General features: G+C 28.5%; 1 protein-coding gene across 2 annotated transcripts in view; it reads left to right on the forward strand.

Annotated features, from left to right (window-relative positions):
- Positions 1-1,105: 1,105 nt before the first annotated feature.
- LOC100208496 (DNA-directed RNA polymerase III subunit RPC2) overlaps positions 1,106-27,032 on the forward strand; it is a 114,736-nt gene continuing 88,809 nt past the window's right edge. For both annotated transcript variants that reach the window (XR_010642780.1, XM_065814764.1), the window contains exons 1-9: positions 1,106-1,200; positions 12,960-12,992; positions 13,119-13,175; positions 13,306-13,370; positions 13,598-13,673; positions 20,250-20,318; positions 22,168-22,199; positions 25,155-25,246; positions 25,345-25,465. Coding sequence is in view for 1 of the 2 variants with exons in the window: in XM_065814764.1 (XP_065670836.1) it covers positions 1,150-1,200; positions 12,960-12,992; positions 13,119-13,175; positions 13,306-13,370; positions 13,598-13,673; positions 20,250-20,318; positions 22,168-22,199; positions 25,155-25,246; positions 25,345-25,465 (596 nt within the window). In the remaining variant the exon portion in view is untranslated. The remainder of the gene's footprint in view (positions 1,201-12,959; positions 12,993-13,118; positions 13,176-13,305; positions 13,371-13,597; positions 13,674-20,249; positions 20,319-22,167; positions 22,200-25,154; positions 25,247-25,344; positions 25,466-27,032) is intronic.

Below are 27,032 nucleotides of genomic sequence, written 5' to 3' on the forward strand. Positions count from 1 at the left end.
TTTCGACTAATCTCGATTTACAAGGTTAAGGATTTTTAAAGTCCGATTTTTCATTGAATTTTTATTTTTGGTTATGAGATTTAGATTTGAGAATTTTTTTGTTGATAACAAATAAAAAATAATAAAGAAGGGGAGGGAAGGGGGGGGGGGACTTAATAAGCTAAAGGTAGGTGAAAAAATTTTCAAAAAATTAATAAACGTTCTACCTCCCCCTCCCCTTGTGTGAGTACTAATAATATGTGGAAATTGTTTTCATAAAACTGAAATTTTTAAAAAAGCATGCTTCGTTAAAAAGGCCGTCTTAAAGTTTAAAAAAATACAAAAGTTGCTGTTTAAAATTCTGATATCTTTTAATGTTAATTCTAAAATACTATTTTAAAAATAGTTGATATAATTAGGAAAATAAAATCATTGTTATATAAAAAATTTCAAAAATTAAATCATTAGAAATTTTAATGATTTCATATAACTTTTTCGAAATAATTTTTTGAATTTTTATGATTTTATGAATTTAAAAAAAAAAGAAATCAGATTTAGGATTTCATTTTTTAGGACTTTAGTTATAGTATTACTAAAGTCGTAAAAAATAAAATCCTAAATTTGATTTCTTTTTTAAAAAATTAATCATTAAAACCTTCCGAAAAAAAACTCTTCAAAAAGATTTGATTACTGCTTGTGATCTGTTGTCTTAAATGTACTGTGTGCTTCTAATCTGAACATGATTATGCATTATGCATATCCATAACCAATTGCATTTTCTTTACAAATGCAACTACTTTCAAAATAAAGCCATGAGTTTACTCCAATATCTGTTTTAGTTTTCATTATCTATAAACGAGTCATTATACGTGCTATCATTTATCATTTTAAATGCAGATGAATTTCGCTTGAATTTTTTTTAAATGCATAGATAAGATATCTATAAATTTTTGAAAAAATAGTAATTTGAAAATACGAATAAAAAATTTAATAGCAGTCAATTTAATATAATATACAAATATTGTCAGTTTTTGATTTACAATTTTCAAGACATCAAACATTAAGTATTGAAAGTTCTAAAACAAAAATTGACCATTTAAAATCATAATGACCGTTTTAAATGTTACTTTCTGCATTGTTATTTTTTAAGTTTAGGAATATTCATCACAAATGACCATAAGTTCACATATGGAAGATGCATCTCCCATCAAAAGAGTTGAGGTATGAGTTGTTTATTACAAATTAGGAAGACTTTTTGTTTGTAAAGCTTTTTTTATTTTTACACTCTAAAGCACACACACACACAAACACACATACACACAAATATTTATCTACTATACCATATATAGATCAGCAAATGCTTACTAGTTTTACATCATAGAATACAGCTTTTTTATAAAAATAAGAAAAAAATAAAGAGTAATGAAAAGTTCCAGCCCCATCCCAAACCCTCAGTTGATGTAGCGACACTCCTCAGTTGATGTAGCGACACTCCTTTGAGGCAGCAGGCTATATGATAGTGATATATATATTGAAGCCCCCGGCAGCAGAGTATTTCAGTGTGATAACACAGTGCTCATTTAAACAGACATTTGTATATATATATATATATATATATATATATATATATATTTATATATATATATATATATATATAATATATATATATATATATATATATATATATATATATATATATATATATATATATATATATATATATATATATATATATATATATATATATATATATATATATATATATATATATATATAGACATAAGCTGTTTTATATGTTTATATATACACACACACACATAAAATAGTTAATATGCTGGTAATTGATTTTTGTTAGAGTAGAGTTTAAGGTGGAATGCAAGTGAACTTAAGTGAAGTTCGACTTGAACTTTGAAGTCTGACTTTATCAAAATAGACTTCAAAATAAAAGCTTGAGCAAATACGTAAATGAAACCCAAAAATCTCAAGATCGCGCTTAAGAAAGTCAAACTTATAAAAATTAAAATGCTTAATTTGAAGGCAGAATCAAAAAAAAAAACTTTGCACCCAATGAAAAACTTTGTATCCACCCGTTTTGGTAAAGGGAAAACCTTTGAGATAAAGTAAATTAAAAAATAATATATCTTATATTTTGAAATATTAACTTACAAAAATAAGTTAAAAGGTGTTACAAAAGCCAAAATTTTTACTTTTGTACTTAATTTTTATTAAAACTTAGTAATTTAATCAAAAAACACTGGGTTTAATTGAACATGCTTGTGTTACTTTCTATTTAGTCCAAGGTTCTAACTACAATGTAACAGCTGATTAACATTCAAATGGCATATATGCTATGTGGTTATCAGCAAAGCATGTATGTCAAACACAAGGTTGTTATTATTATTTTTTCTTGTTGAAGTTTTTATTAAAAAAAAAAAAATTCAAATCTAACAAGGCTGCAAGGAAACACTAATTACGTTGGGAGTTAACAGAAAATTAACTTAAAAAATTGGACCAAATTGGACAACAGTTTTCAATACCAGGAAGAATATGATATTATTAGAGGTAGAGAACAAAATCAGTAGTAAGAAAATGATTAACACAAGTTAAATCTTATCTAATGTATGACAGAATCTTTTGTTATAACAGTTTGTTATAAAAATTCAGCAGTAGAACAATAGGATCAAAGTCTGTATAGATTAGGGGCGAATCCAGCATTTTTTGGTCTTTGAGATAACTTCTAGACACCAAGAAAACTCCAAATATTTATATGTTTTTACTTAAATATCAAATATCAAATAAAATTATGATTAAATATCAAATAAGGATGCTTTGCAAAAATTTGCCCCCCAATTTGAGCTGACTTGTGTTATTGAAGTGACAGGAAGAGTGTGGCCATTTGTTTCAGTATATGAATCAGAGAAAAAGTGCAAGTTTGCGTATTTTAGGTTTATAATATAAATGAATACTTTTAGCTAAATAAACCTATCTATTTTTTTGAATATAAGTAAAAGAGAGCAAAAGATTGGTGAAACTGGCTAAATCAAACTCCATAACAAGAGATAACATTTTGCAAACATTGCCACAAAATCATTTAATTCTATTTAAGAATTATATGGGAATTATGCAATTTTGAAATATTTATTAAATTTCCAAAATAGTTAAAGGATATTCCATAAGTACATTTTTAGGATACAACTATTGGTACAAAACAAACTTAGCTTTCTTTCTTGCTCTTTATATATAGCATTTTACAAAACCAATATTATAATATACCAAATGACCAAATGAGTCACTAACGTTCATATTTGAAGTAAAGTCTTCTGAAATTATCAGAAAACTTGAGGTACCACAAAAGCCATAAAAATAACAAAAATTAAAATTAAAATTTACAAAAAAAAATTGACAATGCTACATATTAACACAACAAATTTAAGAAACACAATTTTAAGTATTATTTAATCAAAGCATGCTTTTTGAATGCTATTTTTATTTCACAAAATAATACTTTTTTTTTTCAGATTGAGTTCTTTATTTACTTTATCAATAAAAAAGATTTTCCCTTTTTGATACTTTTCAATTATTTATGTTTTTAACCTTTGATAAGTTAAGTATTTATAAAAAGAATTAAGCGCTATTTTAATTTCTTTTTGTTTTCCCTATAAAACCTCTCAAAGATGCTTCAGAATAGTTTTATGCTTACATAAATAAAAATAAGCATAAAATCATATTATAATTTTATGCTTACATTTAACATTTATTAAATACTGGCATACAATGAAAAATGTGGAGTAGAATGAGGCTTGACTTAAAATTGAAGAGAAGTATTTAAAGCTACTAAACTTTTATTCCAGAAGGAATAAAAGCTTCCAAGATGCACTTTATGCATACATATTATGGATATAAATATATGTTTGCTATTTATTTAGATGCTGGCATACAATATCCTTTCAATGTTATATAAACTTTAGTATTTATATGGTGTAGTATTTGCCAAAAGAGTAGATGATCAGATGGATTTGTGGTGTGACTCTAGCAAGACAAGAAAAGGAGCCATGATCTTAGACAGAAAAAATATTGTATCGAACAACTTAAAGTAATTTAGGTTTTGATAGGTAAAATTTAAGGTAATTTCTGCTTTGTAGTATAAGGTTTTTTAGGCAAAGGCAAGGAGAAGTTAACTCCGACTTAAAAACTCACTCGCCTTGGAGTTCTTGGTTAAGTAAAGGCTAGAGATGGTGTCTCGATAAAAATGCTCATCTTGACTAGATGTTAAACATATCCGCCTACTGTCTTATAGAAGGCCTCCTAGGCAAAGACTTAAGGGGTAAACAGATTCTATCTATTGACCAGTTTCGCATCCTATCTTCATCTATTAGGCTGGCGCAGATGTATTTTTAATACATTGTTTCCAGTTTAGGATGTTAAACGCTAGATCTTCTTGACTCAATGCATAGGTTTTGCTTGTGTCTCTGTTTTTATGACGAGGCAACTTATTCTATTATCTCCTAATGAGGGTACAGCTCTAAAACTCATTTTTTTGGTTCTGAGGCTGGCTGGTAGTCAGGTTTCCCGAACTCTATGGTAGCTCTCAGAGAGGCTGATTCCATCAGCAGCTAAAAATATCAGAGTACTAACAGTGCCATGTTGCGCATGGATGGTGTCCTTGTTTGTACTTTTGGTGTGCACTGCTAAGGCCACATTTGAAGCGCTTTGTTACAGCTTAGGGTTTATTAATAGTAATTAGGGAATTGCTTGGAATATAAAATAATGTACTGAGTACTATCTATGCTTTGAGTTAAGTTTTTTCAAAAATTTAAAATTACCAAAGTACCAAAAACTATAAAATGCATAAGACCATTGTCATCACCAAGTTTTCTAAACCTATCATTCACTGATGTTCATGGTCTTCGAAGAAACTTTTCTGCTGTTGATTCTTATCTCTTGCAAAGTTTACCAGACCTACTTGCTCTTTGTGAAACTAATTTGAGTTCAGCTGTCTCATCTTGGGATCTTAGTGTTGATGGTTATCTTCCTTTAATTCGCAAAGACTCCAATAGTCACTTGCTTGGCCTGGGCATTTACATTTGTAAGAATTCACCCATTTGTTGTGAAACTAGGTTTGAATCCACAGACTATTCTTTCATGTGCTTTCGTTTAGCACCACCTCACTCTATCGTCTTTCTCTTTGTTCTATATCGCTCTCCTTCATCTCAAGACTGCACTCTTTTTGATGTTATTTCTGATTAAATTGACCAAGCCCTCTCTCTTTATCCATCAGCCAATATTGTTATTGTTGGTAACTTAAATGCTCATCACACTGAATGGCTTGGCTCTAGTGTCATTGACTCTGCTGGCGTTAAGGCCTTTAACTTTTGCTTTTTCAATTTATAACTCAAATAGCCAACTTTCCAACTCGCTTTCCAGACAACTCGAATCATTTACCTTCTCTCAGGGAATATCTTTTTCCGGATAATTCCGGAAATCCAGATTTTTCTTTGACTTTTAGTTTTTCTGCATATCCAAAATGCTTTCCATACATAAAAGTTTAGGTAAATATTTTTGTAATATATTTGTTTTTAAGGCTTTTTCGCGCATACAACAATTAAAAAAAGTTTGAAACAACTTGAACAACTCAGCTAAAAGCAAAATTAAGAGTAAAATAAGGGAAAATATATTCCAGATTTTTCCTGCATATTTTACCCAAACAATTTACTGGATTTTTATGACCTGGATGATCTATGTTCTCTACTCAACCTATGTCTTGTTTCTGATTCTAGTCAGTGCTTAGTTTCTCCACATTCACCCTTAGGTAATTCTGATCACGGTTAAATCTCTCTAAAACTATTTTCTCATTCTTCTTCATCACCAGAATCCCCCTATCATCATATCTCTTACAACTACCTTAAAGCTGACTAGGACTCTTTCCGTAATTTTCTTCATGATGTCTCTTGGGTAGAAAGATTTTGGCTTCCTGCTGACAAATGTGCTTCTTACATAACTTCATAGATTCAGGCTGGCATGGAATCTTTTATTCCCTCTCGACAATTCCAGGTCAAGCCTCACTCTTCTCCATGGTTTTCTTCGCATTGTGCTTTTGCAATTTCCAATCGAAACCATTACTTCCATATCTATAAGCAAAACAATTCTCCAGAAAACAGACATCTGTTTACTATTGCTAGAAACCATTGTAAAAAGGTTTTGTCAAAACGCCAAAGCTCGCTATTCTCAGGTCATATTTCATTACAAAAATTAGGCTCTAGTGACTTCTGCAGAATCTTTAACACTATCAATAATAAGGGCAAATCTGTTATTCCACCTCTCTTGTATGGTTCAGACTTTGTCACCTCACCTATAGACAAAGCTGAATTGTTTGCTAAGTACTTTTTATCAATATCATCTTGATTCAATATCTCTTGATTCAACTAGTTGTGTTCTACCTGATATAGCCATCAAGCGGGTTGATCCATTGCTTGACATTCGTATCACTCCAGCTTCTACATCAAAAGTGATTTCTTGCTTAGACTTTTCTACAGCTTGTGGTCCAGTCAACTACCTGTTGTAGTGTTGCAGAGGTGTTCTCCCGAGCTGTCATCCATACTTTCAAAACTATTCAACAAGGGCTTATTAGAGTCTTGTTTACCAGCCTGCTGGAAAGCGGCATCTGTTATCCCTATTTTCAAAAGTTCTGGAGAGCAATCGGACTTGTCTAACTACCGTCCCATTAGCCGTCTTCCTATTATAAGCAAGGTTTTTGAATCTTTAATTAACATAGACTTAATCTCTTATCTTGAGTCTAATTACTTACTTTCTTATCATCAATATGGATTTCAATCTTCTTGTTCTACAGCTGATTTGCTAACAGTAATAGCCGTTAGGTTTCATCGTGCATTAGATAGAGGTGGAGAGGTTAAGGCTATGGCTCTTGACATTTCAAAAGCTTTTGTTAAAGTTTGGCATGCTGGTCTTCTCCATAAGCTTTCTTCTTACAGTGTATCTGGTAACATATTTAAGATTATTGAGTTCTTCCTTTCCAATTATACTATAAAAGTTGTCCTTGATGGACAGCACTCTTCTTCTTATTCTGTAACTTCACGGATTCCTCAAGGTTCAATTCTTGGCCCTATACTCTTTTTAATTTACATTAACGATATTCTCACATCTAAGGTGGCATTGTTCGCTGATGATACTACCATCTATTCTTGTCATGATAAGAAGCCAACACTCTCTGATTGCTTGGAGGGGGCATCTGAGCTTGAAAAGGATCTCACTTCTGTAATAGCATAGGGGTCACAGTGGCTGGTGAACTTTAATTCAGATGAATCTCAATTTTTTTCAGCCAGTCATTATCGCAATAATTTAGATCTTCTTATATTTATGAACAGTAATGTCCTTGATGAGTTATCTACTCTTCATCTTTTAGGATTAACTCTTGCTTCTGATCTTTCTTGGAAACTGTTTATCTAATCCATTGCAAAATTAGCATCTGCTAAGGTTGCATCTCTTTATTGAGCTTGACACTTTCTTCCTCCAAATTCTATTTTTTATCTCTATAAATCTCAAATCCGTCCTTGTATTGAATACTGTTGCCATATCTGAGGCGGATCTTTTAATGATGCCCTTTCTCTTTTAGACTAGGTGCAAAAATGCATTGTAAACATAGTTGGACCTGCTCTTGCAGTCATCCTCCAACCATTATCACATCTTCATAATATTGCTTCTCTTTTTCTTTTCTACAAATACTATAATGAGCACTGCTCTAAAGAGCTAGCGTCTCTTGTGCCATCTACTAAAAGTCGTTCTTTTGTTACTCGTCATTCAATCAAGTCTCATCCTTTTTCTGTGGCTGTTATTAAGTGCTTTAAAAACTCTTATTTGTCTAGTTTTTTTCCTCAATCATCAGTTCTTTGTAATTCGTTTTCATCTTGCTTTCCTGATTTGTATAGTTTGCAATCATTTAGGTCGTCTGTCAATTGTTATATTGCTCTACAAACTTTATTTTTTCTCTTCCAGTAACTTCCAACTCTTATAGTGGTTGCTTGGAAGCAAAAAAGTAAAAAAAAAAGAAAAAAAGAGAAACGGTATCAGCATGTAGAGAGAGAGCAGCTTCAGTAGAAAATGGTAGTGGTAGAAGTAAGAAAACTTGAAGAGAGTTTCTTGCTTGTTGTATGAATGAGCTCTAGTTAAGATAAAAAATTAATCTAGATTGTTTTTATTCGAGATACAGCATAAAAGAGGAAGGCTAACATCTGATGGTGATAATGATTATCATCATCATGACATGATGATCATCGTTTCATGTTGATGATGATGATCATCATCATCATCAGGCATTCCTTCCTCTTTTATGCTGTTTCTCTAATAAAACAATCTAGAGCAAATTTTTTTCAAAGATTGAAAAATTATATAAATCAGGAAAGCAAGATGAAGGCAAATTCCAAAGAACGGATGTTTGAGGAAAAAACCAGACAAATAAGAGTTTTTGGAGCACTTAGGAACAGCCACAGAAAAACAATGAGAGTTAATTGAATGACGATTAACACAAGAAGGACTTTTAGTAGATAGCACAAGAGAGACTAGCTCTTTAGAGCAGTGCCTATTATAGTATTTGTAGAAAAAAGTAAGAGAAGCAACATTATGAAGATGTGATAATGGTTGGAGGATGACAGCAAGAGCAGGTCTAACTATGTTTACAATGCATTTTTGCACCTTGTCTAAAAGAGAAAGGGGCTCTTTAAAAGATCCGCCTAAGATATGGCAACAGTATTCAATACAAGGACGGATTTGAGATTTATAGAGATAAAGAATTGAATCCGGAGGAAGAGAGTGTTGAGCTCGATAAAGAGATGCAATATATATATATATATATATGTATATATATGTATATATTTATATATATATATATATGAATAAAGATATATATATATATGTGTATATATATATATATATATATATATATATATATATATATATATATATATATATATATATATAATTTGTTATAAATCTTCATGTATAAATCCTGCATTGTTGTGCATCTGATTTATATACTATTTAATTCTATTTAAAATTTGCTTTCCCAAGATATCTTGTAGTTGATCAACAAAGAGACATAAATGAAAGACTTGATTGAATAATATCTAAAGCACTAACCTTGGCTTACTTAAATGTTGACTAGATCCTTTCTTTGTAGTGATCTACAAAGTTTCTGTTTTGAGATAAATTTTCCTTCAGATTCCAAATGATCACTGTTGCTTGATGTAGAACTTAATGTGACCAGGTCAGACTCAGAATTTTCTAGATATCTAATCTTGTGTTCTTTTTTTTTCTTTTATTTTAAATGCTACGTTTAAAAGTGATATTGATTCTTTATATTTTCTTTGTTTTGCCAAATGATATATTGTTTTTCTGAATGTTGGTCTGTCAGAAACCATTTTCTTCTTCAGTTTTAGTAAAGATCATAGCATTATGGAGAAAAATATCAAACATAAGTCAATGGAAGACATTGAAGTCACCTTTTTTTTAACTTGTAGAGCTGCAAGATCTGATATAAGTCTTGTTTTTATATTATATTATATTTTATATATACATATATATATATATATATATATATATATATATATATATATATATATATATATATATATATATATATATATATATATATATATATATATATATATATATATATATATGTATATTAGCGTTGGTTGAACTGATTTTTATTATATTAGGAGAATAGCAATTAAATCATTTTTTCTGTTTTTTAATATCTAAATAAATATAATTATATGATTACTTTTTATTTATTTATTTATTTTTATATATCAATCAAAAAAAGAATACATAAACAAATAAAAAAATAATAATATAAATTCTAATTAAAGGTTGCAAAAAAATAAAAAAGATTATTTTTAAATTCTCCTAATACAGTAGTAACTGTAATGACCTTTTCAAACTAACATGATGAACTATAAGACTTTGATCTTTTTTAAAGTTTTTATAATATTAGGCAAATTCTTTTAAAATAAAAATAAAACTTACATAAAATAAAAAAAAAACTTACATCCAATTATCCTTTAATAAAAAACTAACTTTTTTTAAATTATTCAAAAACTATTTTTAAAAAAAGTTTATTGAAATGCTTTTGTAGTCGTCGTTGTTTATAAAATTGAGAATACAAATTGTTTAAAAAAAATGTTAAAGCATTAAAAAAATAATTTAATTAAAATTTAAAAAAATTACATTGAACTCATCATAAAAAAATACTTTTGAAATAAATAAAAGTTTTTTATAATATTCTATGATAATTTATTTAATGGTGTTTTAAAACTTTATTTAAAAGCGTTTAGCTTAGTGTAAACAAATTTTATTAGAAAGTTTAAATAGCATAGCTAAAAAAACAACAAACTGTGTTATGTTTTCGACTATTAAATTTATGGATTCATCAAAAAGTTAATTAAAAAAGTCATTTTCGTTGTTGTTTATAATATTAATTGTACAAATTATTTTGAAAACATTTATATTCATTGTAAAAAAATACACTTTTTAACAATATAATATCTACAATAATTTAAATAAACGTCTTTTATAGCATACAATCTTTAAAAGCAATTTCTCTCTTTATTACCTTATACTTTATTTAGCGCATATATATATATATATATTATATATATATATTTTTAATGTTAGTTCACCTCCCTAAGGCTGAGTAGGCTACTACAGTTGAGGAGGCTACTTTAATTGTGGTTATCTTAACACTATAACTCCAAAACACAAACATTAAAGAACAAGGATGCTGCACAGAGAATCAATTTGAGCGCGGTACTATTAGGGAGGTGGTGGGGATCAAACTTGGAACTTCTCCTTTAAGAATCGAGGGCTCTACCACTACACTGCACATGATATCACCACTACGGCATTTATCTGGCATAAAATTTTTTAAATCTACTAAGATTTTGAAATGCTTTTATTTGCAAAAAACTTATAGGAAAAAACTTTTTATTTTTTCAAAATTTATCTTGTATGTATTTATAAAAACATATATATCATATATATCATAATGCGTATACATCATAGCATATCATAACATATATATCATAACATATATACATAAATATCATAGCGCGGTAGTGGTGTAGTGGTAGAGCGCTTGCCTCATAAGGGAGAAGTTCCGAGTTCGACTCCTGCCACCTCCCTGGTAATACCGCGCTCAACTTGTTTCTCCGCGCGGCAACCTTGTTCGTCAAGGTTTGTGTTTCTGAGCTATAGAGTTGAGAAAAGGTTGTAACCACAAAAAGTAGCCTCCTCGACTGTAGTGGTCGTCTTGGCCTTGATAAGGTGAATAAATAAAAAAAATATATATATGTATTTTTTAATTCATTTTATTTTGATTTATTAATTTATTCAACAAGTAGAAGTACAAATTTCAAAGTTAAAATTAACAAAATCATTTAATAGTTCTGTTTAATACATGCACAGCTGCATTGTTACTAGTGCAGGTAATAAGCTGATTTTAAGGGTCTGCAGTTTAGCAATAAAGTATCAGCTCATCTTGAATACTCTTGAATATCTTAAATCATCTTGAACTCTTGAATACTTGTCATAGCCTAACTGGGCATCTCTTAAATTGTCAGTTGAAAATATTTGTATGTGTTTATAAACATATAATCTCTCTATTTATATCAGCATACTGAGTTTAATTATTTTCAGTTATATGATCTAGATAATTTATTTTATCCACAAAAACTAATTCACAATTCACCTCCCCAAAACCGAGAAAGTCACTTCAGATAAGGAGGCTACTCAATTGTGGTTATAACCCTCTCACAACTCTATAAATCCGAAACACGAACTTTGACGAACAAGGTCGCTGCACAGAGAAAAAATTTGAGTGCAGTACTACAAGGGATGTGGTAGGGATCAAACTCAAAACCTCTTATGAAGTGAGCGCTCTACCACTACACCGCATATGCCAAAAGGTTCAAAAAAAATGACATCTAGGTTACATTAAATATGCAAATTCATAATATTAAAAATCAGTTATATAATTTTGTATATAAAATTGTATATAAAATTGGAACAAGAAAGGTGAAAGAATTCCACATTGCTGTTCAATATTGCTTATATTAAAGCTATCAGAGTTTGCTTTTTGTCATCTGACACTCATAGTTTGATTTTTGTACTAAATTGCAAGTAGAAAGACCACATTCTTGGCTATATCTTGATTAACTAATTTAGAAAACAGCTTCCAATAATTAATGCTATCGAAAGCTTTGTTGAAATCTATAAAGCATGTGAAATAATGGCTTCCTCTAGAAATATAACAATCAGCTGTCTTTTTTAAATATGTACAAGATGTTGTGGAGTGATTTTGCTTGAAACCAAACTGAAAATCATCAGCATTATTGTGAGGCATTAGTAACATCTAAAATGATAACTCCATTATGTGTGTCTAGCAATGAAGATTGCACTTTTTTGTTCAAAATATAATCTTTGCTGATCATCATTAATTGAAACATAATTAATATTTGAAAATGCATCTACCACATAGTGGCAACCTTGTCACCAGTAACTCCACCAATACTAGAAACATAATTATTTGCCTTTTTTATTACTTATTTTATAGACACTGTGTAGAATTTTTTAGGATCACCATTATTGATATTATCTGCACATTTGATAGCCTTTATTTAATCTGTATGATTTTACAGTAATTATATTTGGTTGATTAAAAAAAAAAAAAGTAAAGTGCATTGTTTATTGATGAATTTTTAATTTTTTTTTAGAATTTTAATTTGTATATGTACGTATGTTAAAAAGTTAAAAAAGTTCAAAGCGTTTCAAAGAAAAACTTTAAAAAAAGAAAAAGTTCTTTCCTATATTTTTTTTACAAATAAAAGCATTTCAAAACCTTAGTAGATTTTAATATAGTTTTATGCCAAATAATTAGTAACAATTTCAACACCTTTCATACTTTATAGGACAAGTGGAAGTTGGTTCCAGCTTTTTTGAAGGTTTTTTTTAAATTATAATTTTATTAACTCGCTTTTTTAGTTATTTTAGTTTATACATCTTGTTTATTATTTTTTGTTATATTATTTTATTATTATTATATTTCTTTTTTATTATATTATTTATAGGTGAAAGGACTTGTAAAACAGCACATAGATTCTTTTAACTACTTTATTAATACAGAGGTTAGTATTGTTAAAGTTATACGTGCAACAATAAAAATAATAACTGTAATAACAATAGTATGAATGCAAATATGTTTTTAAGATTTTATACATGTAATATTTTGCACAAAATGTTAATGGAAATTTTAAGATAAAAGACATAGTAAAAGCTAACGAAAGAGTTCAAACAGATGCTGATCCTGTTTGGTACCTTAAGTAAGTAGTAATAATAACAACAGTAATGTATTAATTTTTTGATTTTTTAATGTTATTTTTAAATGTTGTAACTGCTTTGTTTACACCCGAGAGGGTCTTATCTTTATTTACACCTAAGAGGGTCAAGGTCTTCTAAAGTTTTGAACTGTTTTTTTTTTAAATTTAGTTTGAAGTTGAATTGGATATTTTATTTCCAACCACTAACAAAATTGATTAATTTTCTTTAGGTATTTAGATGTTCATGTTGGTGCTCCAGATGTAGAAGAATCTTTTAATGTTTCTCGTCCTGTAGCACCACATGAGGTAAAACATTCATATATATATTTTAAGTATGTAATAATATTTATTACTTAATATGCATATTTTATTATAACTTATTACTCCTTCTTAAATTGTTCAATACAAACTCATATTTATTAAAAGTTGCTGTCAAAAAATATTCCGTTAAGTAATTATGAATCAAAATTTGACATGTCATAATAAAGATACCTCATATCTTATCATGACTCCCTCCCCCCCTTCCTCACACACATATGCACACACTGATACATATAAAGTGCTAAATAAATTAATTGCCCGAATCATTAAAATCATAAAACCATAGCAGATTACAGAGACTATATTGCAGAATTAAAGTATTGCAGATGCAATGTACAATAGTAAAAAAATGTTTTCCACTTACTTCAAGAGTTTGTCCTAAACAACAAGAAATAAAAATTATCTAGAGTTAATGAAACTATAGACACGCTTTAGATCTTATTACTAAAGTTTGTCTACATATTTTAAATTAGGAGTAATGAAGACCAACACAAGGAGAAAAATAAAAGTCAACAGTAATGAGAACTATAGAAAAAAAATGGAAAACACAATTTTTTTGTTTATGACGCCATTGCATATTTAAGTGTATAAATAACAAGTGCTAAAAAACAGTGTGGTATTAAAACCATTGCTTTTATATTTATTTCTTCTGATGAAGGCATTCATCAGAAAGAATAATTTACCTAGAAAAACTTAATAACACATATGCTATCAAAGTGAAATTAATTACCATTAATTTCACTAGTTTTTAAACTTTTTCAGCTTTCTATTATATTATATTATGAAAATTCTGGTATGAAAGAATTTTTTTCATTGATTTAGGTTAAAACTAACATTAAACAAAAACTTTATATCCATTTTATTACATTTCATTAATAAACATGTTATGTATTTAAAGATCTGCCTCCAAAACACAGATTTTTCTATATTTATTATACTGTTTTATTATTGATATTGTTTAATATAATTTAGTAATAAAAGAAATAAAACAATTTTAACATACATAAATTGTATTTTAAACTGGAGTGACAAAATATTAAAATTATTATACAAAGAATGGTGCAAACAAGTTATCTATGAAATTTTGAAAGCCAGAAAACAATATGTAATAAACCTCAATTTTATTAAGCAATATCAATTATAAAACAGTATAATAAGTATACCTAAATATACCAACCTTATTATACTGTTTTATCAATTATAAAACAGTATAATAAGGCTGAACTTCAAAAGACATGAGTTTTTTCTTCAGATTCTATTAATATATATAGGTACGAGCTGGAATGTGTTGAAAATAAAATCCTAAACGTTCCATCTCAATCAAAATTTATATTTTTTGAAACTCAGAAAATAGCATTTAAAAACTATAACATCTTTATTATTTTAGCTATCTCTTATTACAAATATCATAAAAACCCACTTGACCATCCGTTGTCTTTGTCTTCAAAATGTAGTTAATTTAATATATAATACCTTTAATGATTTGATAACTTTGTGGCTAATGTGCTATTAGAATTATTGTTTTGGGTCTATTCTATACATTACAGGTTTCAAAGCAAAATAAATTATGTATAAAACAATTATATTAAGTTAAACAGTAAGATCATATATATTATATAAATTAGTGAAAACATGCATGTGTTTAATTAGTTTAAATTCTCATAGAGCTGTAAGCGAAAGCCACTTTTTTAAGCTTCAATGCATGGTGTTTTTTAGTCTCTTCGACAGCATAGCGCTTCAATCTTTTGTGTTAAATTTTTATGTACAGTCCCACATGTTTGCTATGAGAAAATTCGAAGAGGTTTGTATATATCTACATGATTACCTGTACTAAGCTTTTGCAGGGTTTTGATGCAGGGATATAACTGAATTGGTGTTACCAGCATCATTTCATCCAATAATTTAAGAATGTTACCACAGCTGGGTCCATCCAATCTGCCACCATTATACCATTATACCCATAAAAAAGGATTTCAGGCCCTCATTGAAAATAAGAGTGTCAACAATTTTTGTTACAACATGCTCATACATGTGAAGTTCTGGTGGAGGGATAGTGAAAAATAAATTTTCTGGGATCTTCCTAAAGCAAACATGGGTTAATAATATTATTAAATATATATATATATTTTTTCTTTTACTTCTCTTCCGAAAAGGCTGCAAGCAACCACTAATTAAAGTTGGAAGTTACTGGAAGAGAAAAGATAAAGATTGTAGAGCAAGATAACGATTGACAGGCGATTTAAAGGATTGCAAATAATATGACTCAGAAAAGCAAGATGAAGGAAGCAAATTCTAAAGAACTGATGTTCAAGGAAAAAAACTAGATGAATAAGAGTTTTTGGAGCACTTTAGAACAGTCACATAAAAATGATGCGACTTAATTGAATGGCGAGTAACAAGAGAATGAATTTAAGTAGATGGCACAGGGTATGCTAGCTCTTTAGAGCAGTGCCCATTATTATTTGTAGAAAAGAGAAAAAGAAGCAACATTACGATGTGATAATGGTTGGAGGTTGGCTGCAAGAGCAGGTCCAACTATGTTTACAATGCGTTTTTGCACCTTGTCTAAAAAATAAAGGGCCTCATTAAAAGATCCGTCTCAGATATAGCAACAGTATTCGATACAAGGCCGGATTTGAGATTTATAGAGATTGAGAATAGAATCTGAAGTAAGAAAGCGTATGTAAGAAAGATTTGATATATGGTTTCCAAGACAGATCAAAAATAAGAGTTAATCCTAGAAGATGAAGAGTGGATGACTCATCGAGTATATCACTGTTCATAAATATAGGAAGATCTAAACTATTGCAATAATGATTGGCTGAAAAAAATTTAGTTTTATTCGTATTAAAGTTCACCAGCCACTGTGAACCCCAAACTGTAGCAGAAATGAGATCCTTTTCAAGCTTAAATGTCCCCCCAAGCAATCAGAGAGTGTTGGCTTCTTATCATGACAAGAATAAATGGTAGTATCATCAGCTAGCAATGCCACATAAGATGTGAGAATATCTGGTAGATTGTTAATGTAAATTAAAAAGAGTATAGGGCCAAGGATAGAACCCTGAGGAACTCCTGAAGTTACAGGATAAGAGGAAAAGTGCTGTCCATCGAGGACAACTTTAATACTACGATTGGAAAGGATGGATTCAATAATCTTAAAGATGTTGCCAGATACACCACAAGAAGAAAGCTTATGGAGAAGACCAGCATGCCAAACTTTATCAAAAGCTTTTGAAATGTCAAGAGCCATGGCCTTAACCTCTCCACCTTTATCTAATGCACCATAAAACCTATAGGTTATTACTGTTAGCAAATCAGCTGTAAAACAAGAAGATCGAAATCCATATTGATTGTCAGAAAGTAAGTTATTAGATTCAAGATAAGAAATTAAATGTTTGTTAATTGAAGATTCAAAGACCTTGCTTATGATAGGAAGAAGACTAATAGAATGGTAATTATACGAATCAGATCGCTCTTTAGAATTTTTGAAAATAGGGATAACAGATGCCGCTTTCCAGCAGGCTGGAAAACAAAACTCTGATAAGCACTTGTTGAATAGTTTTGAGAGTATAGACAACAGCTCTGGAAAACATTTCTGCAAGACAATAACAGGTATGTTGTCTGGGCCACAAGCTGTAGAAGAGTCTAAGCAGGAAATCACTTTAGATACAGAAGTTGGAGTGATACGAATGTCAAGCAACGGATCAACCTGTTTAACAGCTATATCAGGTTGAACGTAACTAGTGGAATCAAGAGATGATACTGATGAAAAGTTTTTAGTAAACAATTCAGCTTTGTCTTTAGGTGAGGTAACAAGGTGAACCATACAAAAAAGGTGGAATTCAAGATTTGTCCTTATTATTGATACTATTGAAAATTTTCCAGAAATCACGACAGCCTAATTTCTATGATGAAATATGAGATTTCATGACCTGAGAATAGCGGGCTTTGGGATTAGACAAAACCTTTTTACAATGGTTTGTAGCAGTAATAAGAAGACTGCTGTTTTCTAGAGAATTGTTTTGCTGATAGATATGGAAGTAATGGTTTTGATTGGCATTCGCAGCAGCACAGTGTGAGGAAAACCATGGAGGAGAGTGAGGCTTGACCTGGAATCATCGAGAGGGAACAAAAGATTCCATGCCAGCCTGAATCTATGAAGTTATGTAAGAAGCACATTTGTCAGCAGGAAGCCAAAATCTTTCTACCCAAGAGCCATCATGAAGAAAATTACGGAAAGAGTCCTAGTCAGCTTTAAGGTAGTTGTAAGAGGTATGATGATAGGGGGATTCTGATGATGAAGAAGAATGAAAAAATAGTTTTAGAGAGGTTTAACCGTGATCAGAAGCACCAAAGGGTGAATGGAGAAACTGAGCACTGACTAGGATTAGAAACAAGACATAAGTTGAGTAGAGAAGGTAAAAGATTCGGGTTGTCTGGAAAGTGAGTTGGAAAGTTGACTATTTGAGTTAGGGATTGAGAAAGGCAAAAGTTGTGGGCTTTAATGCCTGCAGAATCACTTTCACTAGAGCCAAGCCATTCAGTGTAATGAGCATTAAAGTCACCGACAACAACAATAAAGGCTGATCGATAAAGAGAGAGGGCTTGGTCAGTATGATCAGAAATAACATCAAAAAGAGTGCAGTCTTGAGATGAAGGAGAGCGATATAGAATAAGGAGAAAGTCGATAGAGTGAAGTGGTGCTAAATAAAAGCACATGAAAGAATAGTTGTAACCATTTACCCATTTGTCTGAAACCTAGTTTCACAACAAATGGGTGAGTTCTTACGAATGTAAATGCCTTGGCCAAGCATGTGATTATTGGAGTCTTTACGAATTAAAGAAAGATAACCATCAACACTAAGATCGCAAGATGAGACAGCTGAACTCAAATTAGTCTCACAAAACTTACTTGCTCACAGAGCAAGTAGGTCTTGTGAGACTAATTTGAGTCTTGCTCTAATTAGGTCTTGCTCTTTGAGCAAGTAGGTCTGGTGAACTTTGCAAGAGATTAGATTCAACAGAAGAGAAGTTACTTCGAAGGTCACAAATATTAATGAATGATTGGTTTAGAGAACTTGGTGATTGTGCTGGTTTTTTGTGTTTTATAGGGTTTGGTACTTTATTCATTTTAAAATTTGATGAAGAACTTGACTCAAAACATAGATAGTACTCAGAACACTGTCTAATAGCCCAAGCAATTGCTATTACTATTAATAAACCCTAAGCCATAAGAAATGACTCCGAATGTGGCCTCAGCAATGCACACCAAAAGTCAAATCAGGGAAACCATCCATGCGCAACATGGCACTGTTAATACTTTGATATTTTTTCAGCAGTTGATGGAATTAGCCTCTCTGAGAGCTACCACAGAGTTTGGGAAACTTGACTACCGGCCAGTCACAGAACCATAAAACTGAGTATTAGAGCTGTACCCTCATTAGGAGATAATAGAATGAGTTGCCTTGTCATAAAAATAGAGACACAAGCAAAACCCATGCATTAAGTCAAGAAGATCCAGCATTTAACATCCTAAACTGAAAATAATGTGTTAAAATTACATCTGTGCCAGCGTAATAGATGAAGAAGGGGGTGCGAGGCTGGTCAACAGATAGAATCTGTTTACTCCTTAATTTATTTTTTTCTTTATTTTATTTATATATATATTTATATATATTTTATTTATTTATATATATTTATATTTTTTTTTTTTTATTTATTTATTTATTTTTTTTATTGCTTATTTATTTATATATTTTGTATTATTTATATATTTTATTTATTTATTTTATTGCTTATTCATTTATATATTTTATTATATATTTATATATTTATTATTTATTTATTTTATTGCTTACCCTTTAATTAATTTCATAGTCTTATAAGGATATCCTGCATCTTGGTACTGATAGTAATCTGAACTTAAGAAGGTAAAAGTGTTCAATTCATCTGATGAGCTAATTGTACTAGTACAGTAGCAAGAAGCATGTTTTCTTCCATGACTCTATATTAAATTGTTTTTTTATTCTGAGAAAAATTAATAAATTAACAAAAATTTATAAAATATAATAACAATTTTGGCATAGAAAACATTTTTGCAACGGCAGCAAAGTCAAGTTGGAAATGCATTTATATCAAAACTGAATCCTTCGTGTACATAGTCTCAAACTAGTGTCACCTGTGATGGTCTAATACGAAGAGAGTAATAAAGTTTTTATTACATTTTAACTTGTACATATACATATTAATAGAATCTGAAAGAAAACCTCATGTCTTTTGAAATTCAACCTAAACCCTTAGAATCAAGCAGTGAAGAAAAAACTGTGTTTTAGGGGTAGATCTTTAAATACATAACTATTTGTATAAATACTATATGTTTTTATATACAGATTATAGTATTTATTTATTTATATTACATAGATTATAGTAATTATTCATGTCAAATTAAGCGAAAACATTTTGATTGAATTCATACTCAAGATCTGTGTTTCAAAAGTAATTAAATTTAGTCCAGTTTTTATGCCTGTGAAATCAATAACATTAATATTAATTTATTCCTAGTGCCGATTGCGTGATCTTACTTATTCTGCTCCAATCACTGTTGATATAGAGTACACAAGAGGAAATCAGGTTTGTTATATATATGCATATATGTATATATATGTGTGTATATATATATATATAAATATATATATATGTATATATAATATATGTATATATAATATATATATCAAGCCTTCCGGTAAGCGCGTGTGGTCGCATGCCTTGTTTGTTAAGCCTAAAGTAATTTTTTTAGACAACTTGACCACGTTTTTTATATAGTAAGCGTTTAAAGAATTTGCAGCAAAATAAAACTATAAGAAACTAGAGAATAAAACAACAATACTTGAAGAAAAGAACCAGAGACTATACAAAATAGAAATGTAAATAAACTAAGCTAAAATAAATTTAATAAATAAAAAAGAAAATTGTTGTCAAAAAAAAAATATACCTAAATATTTTATTCGTTTTGTTTTCTTGTTTTTAGGGCGCTTGTTCTTTTCCACTACCAAAATTTATACAAGTCAAGGAAAAAAATTAGATAAAAACATAACAAAAATAAAAAGATTTTTTTTATATACAATTTTTTCACAACTTTTTTTAGTCAGTATATAAAGGAAATACTCTATAAATTGCGCTAGAAGCGCAATTTATAGAGTATTTTTATCAATGCAAAGTGAGAAAACTAATTGCTATTTATTTGTAAAAAAAATTATTTTTTTTAACAAATTTTTTTTATGTAAAAAAATTAAATGATGCTGCAAAATTTTGTGGACTAGTGCATTGTTAATTTACTGAATTTGTTAACAAAATTTTTAGGAGACTATTTAAAATTTTTTTAAGTTTTTAAATACATTTTTTTAAACAGAGCATTAAACAGATTCATTATCTCTAGTAATTCGTATTAACATTGGAAATTGGGCAATATAAAATAAATAATTTCAGACATGCATCAAATGCGGTGAATACATTTATTAATTAAATAAAGTTAAATAAAAGAATAATATTTATTAAAAAATGTTATTCTTTTATTTAACTTATTCCGTCATTAACAAAATTTATTAATCAAATATTATTTTTTACAATAAATAACAATTTATTTTCTAATTTTCCTTTTATATAAGTATTGAGAAAAAACTTCAAATATAACAAACATTTTTTAAAAGCGTAAAAACATAAAATAACTTTTTTAAAAGATGTAATAACGAATAAATGAATAAACGTAATAAATGAATAAGTAAGAAAAAAATTTAACAAAATTTCTTATAGTTCTAGCGTACATAGCAAATTATTTTTTCTAATTATATGGACTGATAAAAATTGTGAATAAATTGCATATCAAAACTTTCAATTGTTTTTAAATTGCTATAAAAGATAATGTTTTTTTAAAAATGGCTTAAAAAAAGGAATACAAAAGTTGTATAGTAGTGTTATGAAAAAAAAGTTTTTATTTACTTTATTAAATTATTAAATTTTCAAGTTTATTTAACTTAAGTTGATATTTCTTTACAATTTTGCTTCCTTTTTTTTTTAAGTTTTTAAAGTTTTTCTTCTTAGAAGTCAAGTTTAACTTTTTACCGCGAATTATTGAAATGCATTATAAGTTAAAAGATACAAACTGCCCTGGTCAGTTTGTCTAAAGAAATTACTTTAATCATGAATGAGGCGTGCAACTGCACATGCTTCCCAGGAAGGCTTGATATATCTATCTATTTATCTATCTATCTATCTATCTATCTATCTATCTATCTATCTATCTATCTATCTATCTATCTATCTATCTATCTATATATATATATATATATATATATATATATATATATATATATATATATATATATATATATATATATATATATATATATATATATATATATATATATATATATATATATATATATATATATTTATATATATATATATATCTATCTATCTATAGAGAGTTGTAAGAAACAGTTTACCAATTGGAAGGTAAGTGATTAAACTTTTTTTTTAGTGTTATGTGTTGGCTTGAAAGTTATTAAATATTTAATATTAACTTTGTTAATTATTTTAAAAATGCAAAATAAAACAAAAAAAGTCTTGTTTTCAATTTTTTCCATTTATATATGTTGCTCTGAATTTGCGTATTTCATGAATTCAGCATTGTTGTTGTTGAATTCCCAAAATACACAGAACCTTAGCAAAGTCATGCGAACCCGGAAGATTATTTTACCATCTGTGGAGCTACTGAGTTCAATCAGAAACTGAACAGCGGTCTTGTTTGATGAAAAAAACTAATCTGGTTGACGAGGTTCATTATTTAGATTTTAGGGTTGAAAGAAAGTTGCACAAAAAAAAATTTAATTTGTATTAAACTTAATAAAGCATTACAGCTATTTCTCAGTTTTTCTCTGAAAGATTTAATTCAATGGTTTTTTTATTGTTAAAAAATTAATTTAATTTTTTGGACACAAATCACAAATGAAATATTGCATTTCAAAGATATTGAGACTCAGTACATATATCAAGTTTTTTTATCGGTAAAAATTTACAATATACATTTTAAAAAGAAGTATTTTTGCAAATTCTTCCTAAGTGACAATATGAGTTGCGTACCAAATTGTTTTTAAACATTTACATCATTTTTTGATGCAGCCACATTCGCAAAGCCTTTCTTCTTTGAGGACATCATTGATAGTTAACTGATAATATTTGGTGGATTAAATACTATTACGTTCCAAAAAAGAATTTAATGTTCCATGTTTTGTACCAACTTTGTATTTTTCACCTCTTTCTTCAATTATCACCTCTATTAAATTAGCTGGATCTCCATGCCCACAATCAAACTGCCAATTGACAATAAGTACATTATTACCTATTTACAGAGGATCTAACTTTTTATTTGATCTTTCAACCATTTTGTTTGCCTGAATCCGCAAATTATGAGCTGCCAATTCTCTCTTTTTAATTGCTAGGTGGATAAAAGCCGCAGTACTGGCATTGAGTCGCTCTCAAGATCTGTATTATCAGAATAAACAACATTGTTACTAATAATACACGTACTATTTATCTCACTTCCAAGACTTTCCAAATCTTAATTGAATTTAATACAGTTAGTTTGTTATTTATACTTTGTGGTATATAAGTATTGGTATGTCATCTTGCAATATATTTTTTTCACAAGTCATTTCCTCGTGTAAAACAGCATCTTTACTACTAATGTTAAATACTGGTATGTCCTGATTTTGTCCAGATTTATTAGTTTGTTCTTTCCCTTCTAACAAAAAATCTATATCTTCTTCAAAAACTCTGTTGTTAATTTTCATTAAAAATTCCTGAGGAATTAATGAAGATAATGTCATTATAGGTTTCTGACCAAACAAAACACTCTATGGATCATTTTAATAGCTTCGTGATATTTAGTATTAATTCCCCATTGAACAATGCGTAATCCAAAACTCCATTTAGTTGTTTTATTGTCTCTCATCGATGCAATCAATGCTTTTTTTAAAGTTGAGTTACTTCATTCAACTTTAGAAAAAGCATTGATTGCATGGATTCACGTGGTCTGCCATTAACTAATAGTAACTTTTCCCACAACATCCCTAATTTTCGAATAACTAAGCTTGTAAATTCCCTTCCATTATCTGGTTGTAAAATATTGGTGCCATAAAGTCTAGAAAAACATATAGTTCTATGGCAACTTCAGATGCTTTCTTTAGCATTAGAAGACGCAAAGTACTATATTTTGTTAAATGTTCTTGATAGTGAAAGATAATTTTAAAATCACTATCAGGTAAACATTGAAAATCAACAAGATCAACTTGTCCTCTTTGATTAAAGTAAACAATTCCTTTATGCACAGGTTTCCCTGAGTTTTCAGTACATTTATAACTTACTATTCTCTTAAAATACCTTCATGCAATATAGCAGTGCAAATGATAGGACTAACAAAAAGATATTTCTCTTAACTAAATTAATTTTATTTTAAAAAACTATTTTAGGCACAGTTAGACCAGAATACTATGGATTTGTCTCTTGTCTACTTACAGGCAAACAACAATTTGAAAAAAGACTCAGAAGAATATCTAAATTAGTTGATGGATTACATAACCTTTGATATCACCAAATGTATTAAATTTAAAACAATCTTCCAAAACACCATTATCAATTCAAGAGGACATTCGAACTATAAACTAGACACCACATAATATATTTTTGTGACAGACAAATATATTTGCGTGACAGGCAAATTATATTATGTATGTGGTATATTTTTGTATCTATAGTTTATAGTTTGAATATATACTATATATTCAAACTATGAACCATAATTATAGTTTGACCAAGGGCATGGTGATTGAACTAGTACTGGGTACTAAGCTTCTCTTTTAAGACGTGAGCGCTCTTAATAATCTGAAAAACTTTAAAAAAATTTTGTAAAAAATATCAATGTAAAAAATGTCAATGTAAAAAATGTGTCAAAAATATAATACTGTAGTAAACAAATTAAAAAAAAATTTTTAATTTACTCTTTAATATTATTTTTTTTATATTTTTGGGAAATAATAAAAATGACTGTATTGTCCTCTAGAGCAATGAGATGTTGGTTAAATTAAATTAAAAGAAAAAAAAATTGAGTTTCTAAATTGCACAAGACAAAATTAAATTTAAAAAAAAACAACCTCTAAATGTACTCAGAAGCTCTATATAATGATTTGGTCTTTTCAGATAAAGTTGATCATAATTTTCACAGGGCATCTAATTTGAACCATCTAAAGTTGTATTTCTTTATCAATGTTTTGTCTCCTTTAATATTAACAATGTATCGCATGTATCAATATTTTATGCATTTATATTAAAATAATTTACTTGGTGTGTTTACCTATTATTTATGAAGTTCATACTTTATATAATTGTTTTATCAAAAGAAGACTTTTTTAGAATGCCAATCATGCTGCGTAGCTCAAACTGCGTACTTGCAGGCAAAAGTGAAATAGAGTTAGCCAAATTAAATGAATGTCCTATTGATCCAGGTTGGTTTCTTTACTTTAAATTTGGCTTTTAAAATAAAAGTTTTTAAGAAATAAAGTGAATCTAAGATATTTAGTTAACAAAAACATTTTATTTACAGGTGGATATTTTGTTGTTCGTGGCTCTGAAAAAGTTCTTCTTATTCAGGAGCAGCTGTCAAAAAATAGAATGATTGTTGAACTTGATACCAAAAATCATCAAGTCAGTTGCTCAGTTACAAGGTAATAATTGCTATAGTTACTAGGTAACAGCTAGATATTTTTAATTTTTTGATGACTTGCTAATTTAATGTAATTTCATAAATCTTTTTTTATATTTTCATGTTTAAAAAAAGTATGTTATCCAAATGGATTGGTACTCAAATCTTCTATTACTTCTAGTTTTTCTTGAAGTTGATTTTGAAAAAACGGTTAACAGGCTTTGTTATGAATAAAAAATGTGTAGAGCATAAGAGTAATGGGATTTTCGACATTAAAAAGTTCTTTTTACTTTTTTTTTCTGTATACTTATATTTTGTATATTTCTTTATATTTTTTCTGTACACTAACTTACAAGGTAGAAATGTTATTACGTGGAAATTTTTTTTGTTTCCAGTTTTTGTTATCTCTGCATTTGACTCTTATGTCAAGTTGAATGAATAAAAATATCCTGATATTTGAATTTGATTTCTTAATTTGTTTTTATGGTTTTGCAAATTACAATTTTTTATTAGTAAGTATATAATAGTATTTTTTAATAATAATTTTTTAGTTAGTTATTTAGTGATTTTTTTTTTCTTACACTCAGAACCATTAGCACCTGTTTCAGTTTGTGCTTTTTTTTTTTATGTTTTTGTTTTGATTTGTTTCTTTACTCTTTTGTGAACTTTGTTTAGATGTATGTTTGGTTTTTTGTTGTCATAATTCCAGATATAGTCAAACAAGTAATTTTTTTTGTTTAATTAAGTTGAGAAATAATTACATACCTAGTTTCATACTCAACTTACCTACAACAATTATTGTATAATGACAGTATTGGCGTTTACACTTACTGATGTTTTTTCATAAAGTTATAAGTGGTTTTTTATATTTAGATATTACACATTGTTGTTTACATTTGCATAGTACATTTCTATTAATAATAAAATTTTTTTATTATTAATAGAAATTTATTTAAATGTAATCTTTATACTTGCAGTTTATTTTGTTGAGAAAATGTTGTGGTTTTTAAGAAATTTTTTATAAATTGTTATGCAATTCTGCTATGTAATATAGTTGAATTTATTTAGAGTATCCGGTTGGAAAGTGGTTATAACTGGTATAAAAAGTTTATAAAATGGTTTATTTTTTGCTTGGATACATAGGATTGGATTGGCTTCAAGTCTACTGTTAAGCATAAAAACTTTTTTTAGTTTCTTCTATCTTGTTGCTTTTTTAATGCAAAAAAAAAACAGTTTAGGCAAAAAAAAGTTATAATCTTTTATTATACATACATTGTACACCATCTTTACATGTACGACCTGAAAACTCAACCTAATCTACTGATACTTACATTTACAGATGTTTGTACATAATGTTAATAAGTGGAATTTTTTACATTAGCATACTACATATTGATTTTTACATTTGTATATTACATATGCTATAGTAGTTGCTACAGCAGTAGTTATGTTTATGTAAAGTGTTATGTAAAGTAAACTTATGCTTATGTAAAGTGTTATGTAAAGTACTCACTTGAGAATTTTTGATTAACCACAATTGGTATAAAAAGTTTATAGAAAAGTTTGTTTTATGTTGTGACACATATTTC

This window comes from Hydra vulgaris, chromosome 12 (genome assembly GCF_038396675.1).
Source record: "Hydra vulgaris chromosome 12, alternate assembly HydraT2T_AEP".
NCBI lineage: Eukaryota > Metazoa > Cnidaria > Hydrozoa > Anthoathecata > Hydridae > Hydra > Hydra vulgaris.